Source organism: Pyrgilauda ruficollis, unplaced genomic scaffold (assembly GCF_017590135.1).
Source record: "Pyrgilauda ruficollis isolate IOZ18807 unplaced genomic scaffold, ASM1759013v1 scaffold34, whole genome shotgun sequence".
Classification (NCBI taxonomy): domain Eukaryota; kingdom Metazoa; phylum Chordata; class Aves; order Passeriformes; family Passeridae; genus Pyrgilauda; species Pyrgilauda ruficollis.
In genome coordinates this window covers 3,740,965-3,751,928 of record NW_024524822.1, presented here as the reverse complement: position 1 = coordinate 3,751,928, position 10,964 = coordinate 3,740,965, and the positions used below count along the sequence as shown (strand labels likewise).

The window sequence follows — 10,964 nt, the reverse complement described above, 5'->3', positions numbered from 1 at the left end:
CCTATCGATCCACTGCACCTACTCAAGATGTTTTGCAAAAGGCACTTAGTGAAATTCATTCCAGGAGTTCCTCAGTGGTTTTTGCTGCCTGAACTGCACGTAGAGCACAGGCAGGTGAAGGTTTGACTCTGAGACAGTCACGGGAAGAGCTGTCATGGAAGAGAAATTTCCATTTTGCCAAACATACTTTTCAGCATGCTACAAAAAAAATACCAAAAGAAAAACCTCAAAAAACCCAAAAAAACAAAACAAAACAGCAACAACAGCAACAACAAAACCCAAAAGAAAAAACGAAAAACCAAAAACCAAACCAACAAACAAAAAAAAAACCAACAAAACAAAACCACACAAAAAAAAAAATCCCCCAAAATGAAGTGCAGGGTTTTTATTTTGGGTGTGTGGAAAACATTTTTATGTTCTGGTATTGTTTTGGGAGGCTAGTCAGATTGTGTAAATAGAAACAAATTTTGAAATGAAAAGGTATTCTTTAAGACAACAGCATAAGCCTAAGCAGACATTTTTTTTTAAAATGACATTGTGGAGCAATTTAACTTTTATTAGAAATCCCTTTTTCAACCCCTCCAAACCATTTTTTAAAATCACTGTCTCCATAAAAAATATCTGTTCCAAAATTACATGCTACAGTGAACCAGAAACTCTGCTGTGACAATTCCTATTCCATAGATTCACCATGCTACCTCATTAAATTGCAGAAACCACATAAAAAATAGCATTTCCCAAAGGACAAACGCTCTCCCTGAGAAGTTTCAACCTGTTCCTGTCAAGCACCAGTCGGCCCAGGGAAAGCAGCTGCTTTTCCTCTTCTGCTGGGTTTTTCAGTGACACTGGAAATCTGTGCTCCTGCTCAGGGGGGCCAGGGGAGCATTCCTGCAGTGCTACTCCTGCAGCCAGCCAGACCCGGGTGGGAAGGGCTGCACATGGCTCTGGCTCCCAGCTTTTCCAGCTGCTGCAGTGTGGGGAGCACTATGGGGACTTTTGAAGGAGTTTTGAATGAGTTAGAGACGGGGCCTCTGAGTTGTTTTTGATGATGTGGTTTGTTCTTATCTTTTTCATAGGCAGGAAGGGTGAGCTCAACTCACATCTTCACTGCATGGTTCAGAAGGTCACAAGACCCCTAGTTACAAGACCTTTTAAGGATTTATTGACCAATAAAACACTGCCAACAAGGATATTTCTGGTTTTGACCCAATCTTTAAATATTTCATCTTATGGAGTCATGCTACAGTGTAAGATTTCTTAGCCAATCATGTTGTGACACACAAACGTACAGTACTGCATTCTAAACTCCTTGTTTACCTTTGTAACTACTTTTATTTTTCCTGCATCTTAAACTCTAAAACTCTAAACTTTACTTAGCTTAACATGTCTCTGCTATAAACTATAAATCCACATTCTTGCTTCTAGCACCTAAGTTTGGAAGCCCTTTCCAAGGTCTCAGATCAAATCCTGGGTTTAATTCTGAGCTTTGGCTTACAGGCCCAAAGTTCTGAGAATTCCCTGCATTTTGGATTCCAACAGAGCATCAAGGCAATCACACTAATGAGGGCATGCTCTGCTCAGAGCCCTCGCTGCAAAGCACAGTGGTGACAGTGCCAGCACAGCAGGATGTTCTGCCCCTGGGACACCACGCTCCACAAGGCAAGGAAGTCCTGGAAGTCCAAGAGCTGCAGCTATCCTGGCATTTTGCATGGGTTAAATGAAGCTCAGAGTGAAATCAGGGCACATCCCCACTGCAAATGGAGTAGCTTGGATGCAACAGTCCTTTGGAGCTGTGTCTCCATCTGTTTTTATGGCCTGGGCAAAAGAGATGCTTTAATAACTGGAATATTTTCAGATATTTACATGAGAGATGAATGCAGACCTGCATGGGTATTTGCTTGGCTGCTCATTTTTTCACCCAGTGAGTAAATCCTATCAAAGCCACTTGCTGCAGAGTGGGCAGTTCCAAACAGTGCATGCCAGCAGCTTTGGAAACATGAGAATGTTCAGTTTTCCTTTGGACATTTGCTTCCTACAATGAAGGCAAATGAGTATGTGTCTTTCTGTGGGACCCACGATATTCCCCCACTTACAGTATTGGGGAAAGCTGTTTTGAGCCTTCCAAAAAAAAGATCTACAGTTTCTCTGCTGGGTAAATGGTGAAAATACAATTCTTCACACAGTCTTGTCCATCTTGGACTCATAAACCTCAGCACTGCCGGGGCTGGTCACAGAATTACAGAGTGGGTCAGGCTGGAAGGGACCACAGAGGGGCAGCTGAAGTTATGATGGGTTTTGTGGCTTTTTCTTGGACAATAAGGAAACCAGGGACAACTCAGGTATTCATGTCTGCTGTGGAGACTCTGAATAGGAAGAGAAAAATAAGTCACCAGTTTCTTTTAAAATTGTACTGGTGGGAGCCTCGTCTCAGCGTCGCTCCAGCTCTCCTAAAATTGCTTTGATATTCAAAAAAACACTGACTTTTTAAACAATACTGTCCTAAATCCCTTTTATAAATGCCCAGAACCACTCGCAGGCTTTCTGAAACTCATTGTTATAATTACAATCAAGAATCATAGGACTCTGTGCTTTGTGCCAGAAATACACATCCACTGAATTGTTTGCAAAGGAGCCACAGAGAGAAAGAGTGAAGGAGAAATGCGGCTTCAGTGCTGCTCAATTCAGGAGCAAGAACTCCCACTCTATTTAATTTTTCCTCTTTTGTTTCCCAATTTAACTTGGAACTGCTGAAATTCAAGGTAATCTTTGCTTTGTCCACTTTGCTCTCCTTTGACCTCAGTGCAGAGAACTTCGAGGCTTGCTGTCCCCCACCACCTCCAGCAGCCTCCTGGAGGAGGAGGAGGAGGAAAGTGGGGGTGGAAGGGTGAGGAGGAAGGTCTGCAGGACCCATCAATGCCAGCAGAGGTGAGGAGAACTTCATTTTGGGAATTACTGGAATAGTATTTAGCGGATGCAGAACAAACTCTCTGGGCAAAGGAATGCAGCATCAAGCATAGTTTTATTAAATTTTTATCTTCTGGGTCACAAAAGAAGCTTAGGGAGGGCTGTGGGGGGTTTTGGTAGTGTTGTCTGACACAGCACATAGGGAGGGAGCTGTGATTCAACTTTTGCCAGCACAAGGCCTGGAGCTGGCTCTCCCTCTCTGTCCAATAATGTCTGATGTTGATCCCTGATCCTGCTTCCATGGAAATGTCCCTGTCTGGTGCTTAGAGAAGTGAGCAGATAAATAGCAGATCTGATTCACCACTCAGTTGCTTCTGTTTTACCTCTGCAGAACATCACTGCTCATAGAAGGATTTACCAGATTAACACCAGAGTAATTCAGTGATGAATCCCAACCAAAGCCTTTGGTAAAAAGAGAGCAACACTCCTGCCCCATGCCATATCCCACACACCACTGGTGTGCTCTGTGGTAGGATTCCATGGCATTCAGACGTTCCTTCCCTTGAGTCAGGACACTGCTGGGGTACACCTAGTTCAGCTAACTCAGACTTTTCCCCTCTATCTCTTCTCCCTGCAAAATGCCAGGCACGTTCTCAGTGAAACAAAAGCAAAACTCCCCCACCCAGTGCTGTTCCAAGGGGCAGATGACCCCTGGGGAAACAGGCAGATCTGAACCCCATTTCAAACCCTGGAGGCTCTTGCAGCACCTCCCAACAGTGAATTAAGGCTGGTCCCAAGAGTAAAAAGGTTTATCTAGAACTGGCTGCCTGTAAACATCAAAACACTTCATTCAGGCTCAATTCTGCTTGCTTAAAGCAGTCCCAGAGCATATCCAAAAAACACTGGATGAGGAGAAACAGTGGGAACAAAGAAATATTTCAGTTTAGAGGTGTTATACATTTCTTGTCCCACCAAGAAAACACCAAAATGCTCTCTCAAATGTTATATAATCTAGATATAAGTAAGATTTTCAGGTGTTTGTTTCAATATTTGGTCTTGATCTAAAGAAAACTGAAAGAAACATGTTGGACACATTTCCCAGCCACAGAAACCTCCCTCCCTGATGACAAAACTACTCAGGCTCCCTGAGCAGCTGCCAGCTGGGCTGTAGGATGCCCCATTGCTCCCTGGAGGGTTTGTGCCCTGAGTCATGGTGCCCACAGAGGCAGGCACAAGGCTTTCAGAATCTAAACTTTGTTTCTGTTTCACAAAGTTTCTAAAGCTGAAAATCTTGTGTCTTTACTCTGCCTTTGACATTCTGGGGTCCACTCAAAGCAACAGACTCTGAAGTCCCTCTGGGTAAATGGTCCCAGGACCCAAATCCAATTTCAGAAGCAGCCAGATGCACTGGTAAGAGCACTGGTCTGTTTCTACACCCACCAAACCTGAGGCATTGCTGGGCCACCTGTGGCTGACAGCCATGGCCAAACACAGAGCTCAGGCAGCTCTTCTGGCCCTTGTCACTCCTTAACTTGCAAATTTCCTTGACAGAAGGCGACCGGCAAGGCAGGAATTTCTGTAGGGATGTGGCAGTGCCTCCATCCACTCCCTCTGACTCTGAACAACAACAGAAGAACCAGATTCTGAGCACCATCCATCAGGCCAGGATGGCAGACAGAGCAGGAAGAACATTTCTTTCTCTTCACATGAGTTTTGCCTCCTCGTGATTCCAATTTTTGCCCTCCAGCAGCACTCCTGTCAGCTGCCTCCAGAAGATGTGTTTGCTTATTTCCTTGTCTTTCCACTCCAGGTAGGTGTTCCTCCTCAGGTACCGAGACAGCCCCAGCCTCTGCCTCAGCAGGGCCTTATCCACATCTTCCAGCACAATCATGATGATCCCAGCTTTCCCCTCCACCAGCTGCCAGGACTGGGCAATGTCAAACTCAAAGCTGCACCACTTGCTCTCCAGGAAGTCAGTGGAGATGACTGCGATGACATTCCTGCTACTGAGAAAACCCTCCTGGATGATATTGGTGACAATGGGTACCCCTGGCAGGAAGTCCCTGTAGTACAGACACAGGTGGAAGGGAGGTCTTCCTCCTTCCAAGGGTTCCACCAGCTCCTTTGTCACCCATTCCTGGTCTTTGCTGGAGTGGATGACAAAGGCATCGTAGGTGTCACCTCTTTCTGCATAGTGTTTGCAGCCACTGAGCAGCACCACGGAGTAGTAGATCTGGAAGTAGTACTTGTAAACCAGGAAGAGGAGCACTGCCACACAGAGCAACGCAACCACTGAGGAGGAAATTTTGCCTACGTTGACATAGCAGGAGGACAGATCAAAGCTTGGCAGGCTCACGTTGGCCACGTACGAGGGAGTGCGGCACAGCATCAGCTCCTTGTTCTGCAGCAGCTCCTGCTTCTCCTTGATCCATTTCAGAAAGTCCAGGTACACACAGGAGCAATCAAACAGGTTTTGAGAGATATCCAACAGGACCAGGCTGTCAGGCAGGATTTCCCTGGCTGAGTCCAACAGAACAGTCAGCTGGTTTCTGCTGAAATCCAGGATTCTGAGGGCTTGGAGTGGCTGGTAGACTCCAGGATCAAAAGTCAGAAGCTTATTGTTACTGATGTTTAGCTCTTTTAGCTCAGAGAGGGCACCAAAAGTACTTTGATCCACATGTTCTAATTTGCAGCTTGAAATATCCAAGGTGTGGAGGTGACTTAGGTTTTTGAAGTTGTTTGCCAGCTTATTGTCCACAAAGGAGTTTCCTGCCATCTTGAGCACTTGCAAAGAGTTCAAGCCACAAAACGTACACTGGGATCTAACTTCGGTTTTGGTGTGGGAAATATCAAGGTAAATCAGTCTCTGAAGGTACAGAAAGACAGGGTAGGAGCCAGGACCAAATAAGGTTGTGTGCTGAAGGTCCAAATATAACAAATTCTTCACATTAGTGAAATTTCCAGTCAATCTGATATTAGAATTGAAGCTTAAGTTCAAGTGTTTCAAATTTGGACAGTTTTGAAACTGAGGGGAACAGCAGCTGCTGAAGGTGAGTCTATTCTCACTCAAATCTATGACCTCCAGGTTACTGAGACCCTCAAACTTCTGCTTGAAGTTTTTGAGGCTTGTGTTCTTGGTAATACGAAGCACTCTCAGCTCCTTGAAAAGTGACAGCTTCAGGGCAGGCACATCCTCAAAAGCACACTTCTTGCATTCCAGCTGTTTCACTTTAGACCACATAGGAACCTGTGAGATCTCCTCAAGTCCGAGGTCCACCAAGCGAATAGTGGAGACGTTGCCTACGCAGTTAAAGAGAGTGTCTGTGTCATCCTCAAAGCCCCTGAGGCAGATTAGGACAAACTCTTCCATCTGTACATGGCACAGTCCATCCAAGAGCCCCCTCTCAAAGTCCTGCCGTCTCCCTCGGTCACTGAACCCCCCAACTATGAGTCTGCTGACCTGCAATCCAGCCAGGCCTTGCAGAGAAGTTTGCATCGTGGAGCTCTCAAAAGCAGACCTGAGAGCCAGCTCAGCAAGGTGAATCCCTGCAAAGGCCCCCGGCTCTATGGATTTTATATTGTTCAAGGAAAGCACCAGAGTGAGGTTGAGCCTGTTCCCGTCCCTCAGGACATCAAGGTCTCCTCTGGAGACAGATGTGATCTTGTTAGAGAAGAAGCTCAGGTGCCTGAGGGAGGTCATGCTGGCAAAATACTTGGGAAGCTTCAATGAAGTAATGCTGTTGTGGCCTAAATTCAGCTCCTGCAGAGTATGCAAGTGGCCAATAGGCAGCTCAGACAGAGAGGTCCTGTTGGTTTCCACCAGAACCAGCTTTTTCAGAGATGTCAAGCCATAGAAAGCTGCTTTCCCCAGGTGCTGGAGGGAATTGGCAGTTAAAACCAAGGTGGAAAGTCTGTGGAGATCCATGAAGGAGTTATCTTCTATGGTATGGATGTGGCACCTGTTTGGCATGAAAAGAAAATATAAGTGCATGAAACACTGTCCCTTCCTTGTTCTCTGAGTGCTGCTGTGACAGCCTCAGGCTCAGCCTCACCCTGGGGGCTGGTTTGGCTTTGCATCCCTGGGTGTGCAAAGGGAACTCTCCTCCAGCAGGAGACCTCCTCTCACCTCCTCCTCTCCTCCCTCTCTAATCTTAAATTTGAAGCAAGAGACCTGGAACCTGGTGAAGATCAAAAAATTCGTGCAGGCAGCAGGAAAGAAGAGTCCTAGCCATCAGTTTAGGCCAAAGTGACATCGTGATGACCATCACTGATGGAAGAACCAACCAGAGCCAGCATTCCCTCACACCTTACACCCCCAGCCCTCTGAGTGCCACCTCAGCCACATCTGGGCAGCCCCATGGCACCAGAGCAGTGCAGCGGTGGCAGAGCTCACAGCTCTGTCAGCTGTTGATATCTGGTGATGGCTCAGAGGGAGCAGACCCCAGGCTGTGCTGGCTCTGAAGGAGAAAAGGAAGAGGGAAAAATGAGTGTGACCCCCTAAGATTTGTTTGATGTGGGAAGATCCAGAATTTGAGAACCAAATCCATTCTGCAGCGAATCCCAGCAGAATTAGTTTAATAATCCAGGCAGTGCCTCACAGCACATGTGCTCTGCCACTCAGCCACTTTGGAGCTAGAGCTGTGACGGGGCTGAGTGACATTTCTCAGTGAAACAATTTACCCAGAGAAACTGTTGTCTGAAGTCAATGGAAATTATACATCAATTCAAATTTGCTAATAGGCCTCCCCCATCTCCTCCCCCAGATATGTGAGGAGAAGGCAAAAGAGAATATGTTGATATTTTAAAACAGCCTTTTAGAAAATGAATGTACCTTCATGTTATTTTTTTTTAAACTGTGATTAGAAAAACAGCTCATCCAAGATGTTCCACTTCAGAGTTTTTGTAACAGTGAAAAGCCTGACATTTTTCTTGTTCACAGACAAGTGAAACATCTTCCTCCTCCTTCTCATATTCCAACCTACAAGATCAGACTGACAGACCCAGCTCTGAGTGGAGGGTGTGCACTCAGTGACTGGACTAAATGCTGCACATCACTTCACCACGGGATGTGCAAAATGACAGACACAGGGACAAAGTCACAAGAAAAAAAAATAAACAGCCAAGACCAATAGACCCCAAAATAAGGCACCATTGTAACCCAGCTGGTGAACAAAAAAATTAACCAGTATCCACATAATAGATCCCATTACCTTGAAAGATCCAGAAACTTCAGCTCAGGGACTGATGCAAAATAATTTGACCCCAGTGATTTCAGATTGCTGAAACTGAGGTCCAGGTTCTGGGTGGTGTTTGGGACTCCATCAGGAACTCCAGAGATGTTCAGTCCAGTGCATCTGAAAGTTGTGTTAGGGGTGATCTGTAACAGAGGCAGATCCCATCATGGTCAACCTCTGCTCTTCATGAAGTGCCAGAAAATGTCACTGTCACATGCAGGAGCAGAATGACCCCCCTGCAGCTCATTTCTAAAGGAGCTGCCCTGGGTTTTAGGAAATAATCTTACATACCCTAAACGTTTTTCTCACTCCTATTAGAACCAGTCCTACTCCCCAGGAAGAGCTGCATTTCTTGCTGATTGAAGCTGGGACAAAACTACAGGACAGCATTCCTTGAGGTTACAGATGAACCAGCAGCAACCTTTGAGAGAGCCAGCAGAACAAACTCTCATGGATGCACTGCATGTCCAGGAACAGCTCCCAGCTCTCTGCCCCTGCACATAGCCGGGCAGCTCGAACCAAAGTTATTCTGCAAGCAAATAATTGTCAGCAAAACTTTGCAAAAGGCAGTTGGTCCGTGTCTGGTACTTGGTGAAATCACTCTACTGCACAAACCGGGGAAAAATCTGTGTTTTGTAAAAATTAGACAAAGTTTGGATCCCTTCCAAGGGAAATGTAATCTATTACAATAACTGCACTGCAGCACCTTCAGAGGTACAAAAAGCCAACGAGAAGAAAAAGTTCTTGCTGCTGGTTCTGTTCTCAGATGTTTTCAAGACTAGAATTTACTTCAAATACTTCAATCACCTTGATAACAACCTTGGGAAAAAAAGCTGGGCTTTCCTAAGAGGCTTGAGACACAAATCTCCGAAGCAAAGGGAGAGAAACAGAAGGATTTTGTGCTCACTCAGAGCTCACATACCTCCAAACAGGGATCCAGGAGGCAGCCTGCCAGTGGGGATGGGACAAATGCCAGCTGCAGCAGCATCAGGAGTGTCCCCACAGCAAGGACTCCTCTCCTGGGCATCTTCAGGAGTGCAGGAGTGCAGGAGAAAGGAGCATGGATAGAGAAACCTGGAGACAGAAACCTCTTGCAGTGCCAGGAGTTGTGTTTCACCACTCCTGCTTCTCACTGCACGTCTCTGAGAGCTGCAGAGAACGAGAAGGGAACTGAAACTTGGTCACTGCCTTGTTTCCACACACCCTCTGGGTGAACTGCTCTTCTTGAAATTGTAAAAAAAAAAAAAAAAAAAAAAAAAAAAAAAAAAAAAAAAAAAAACCCAACAAGAAAAAAAGAAGCAATGACAGATATAGTTTGGTCTAGAAATTAAAGAGGAATATGGGTTTCATCAGTGCCACTTGACTCGATTGCCTCTGATTAGCTCAGGTCAAATTGGCAAAAAAAAAAAAAAAAAAAAAACAAACCAACAGAATATTTTGTGTGATTCTGAGCCCAGTTTCATGCTCCACATCCCATAATTCAAATGCACTGGTTAGAGAGGGTGACTCTCTGCCTCTGCACTCCTGCCATGCTCCCAGCTTCACCCTTGCAAGCACTGGAGAAGACTTCAGCTGTGGCAGAGGTTTTCTTAAGCCAGGTAAGCACAGGTTTATCTCTGGCCAAGCTCCTGTGAGCAAACATCCAGGTTTTATCCATCTGGTTGGACCTTTATTGCAATTATTGCAGGAATATGGCCAGGCACAAGGAGATTCACAGGGTAATCAGAGCTGTGGTCACAGAAATTCTACCCCTCCACACCCTTCCTCTGGAAGAAGTTGCTGGGGCAGCAAAAAGGAGAGGCACAAACACCCTGAGCTGGGCTTAAAGCTGCTCCCTACCCTGGTCATGCCTGAATCTCTGTTTTATGCCTGACTACAGAACATCTCAATGCCGAATTCCCAATGCAGACTATTGTTTCAGGGGGAAAAAAAGCTTTTTAAAACCTCACTGTGGGCAATATTAATTTAAGTCAGCTGTGAACCTTCTAATAAAGCTCCCTGCCTTCATTTATTCTGATAAATGGTCGTGCATTCATGTATCTCCTCCTGTCTTCCTGGAGATAACTAAGAAATGTTACTGGGGATCCAGGCATAGGGTTGCTGGGTATTATCAACACCACATAGACAGAGAAATGGCAAAAATTTGAGACAAGAGTGGAATATTGGTCTAGAGGAAGATGGAATAAAGTGTGACAACTCATGAAAGTCTGTGAAAATTGATATTAAACATAAGATGCGCTATCAGCCCAGCGAGCAATCCACTTATAAAGGAAAGTTTAAAATATTTCAGAGGTGGGGGTTAGACTTTTTTGACAGGTTAGTAGAAAGCCTAGGAGAGATGGGGAAATCCTAAAATAACTGATGATCTCTGCAATGAAAAACACATGGCAGCACAATGGGAGCTAAAACCGACACCCTGATGTGCAGCCAGATAGTGCCCATTAAGCCAGCAGACAAAAAGTTTGTTGAAATTGGGCAAGTTCTACAAAATCCCTGCTCTGAAAAGCCTCTGGTGATTGCAGGTATTTCCTTTTATAGATGGAATCAAAAGTGAATGGAAACAATTGCTGACTGCTTCTGTGCCTGGATTAAGGAAATTGGCAGAGCATCGTGTGTCTGCAGAGAGAACAAATGAGTGCATCCCTTAGTATTCAATATGCAGAATGAGGCAATCCACATTTAATTTTTATCTAAAGCTGAGATGAGCCTGAAGTATGCTCTAGAAATTACCATTTCAATGGAGACTTACTGAAGATGCTGAAGAGTTTGGGAGCATCACAAAATCCCTCCCACAGCCACGCTGAGAGGTCAAGTGGGAAGTGCAGC

The 10,964-nt window shown here is 45.3% G+C and overlaps 1 protein-coding gene across 1 annotated transcript; it reads right to left on the bottom strand.

Moving 5' to 3' along the window:
• Positions 1-2,166: 2,166 nt before the first annotated feature.
• On the bottom strand, positions 2,167-9,257 carry TLR4 (toll like receptor 4). The gene is made up of 3 exons (XM_041475213.1): positions 9,061-9,257; positions 8,115-8,281; positions 2,167-6,863 (listed from the first exon to the last, which is right to left on the bottom strand). Exons 1-3 carry the CDS (start codon positions 9,163-9,165, stop codon positions 4,607-4,609), a joined length of 2,529 nt encoding a protein of 842 aa, XP_041331147.1. The 5' UTR covers positions 9,166-9,257; the 3' UTR covers positions 2,167-4,606.
• Positions 9,258-10,964: the final 1,707 nt, after the last annotated feature.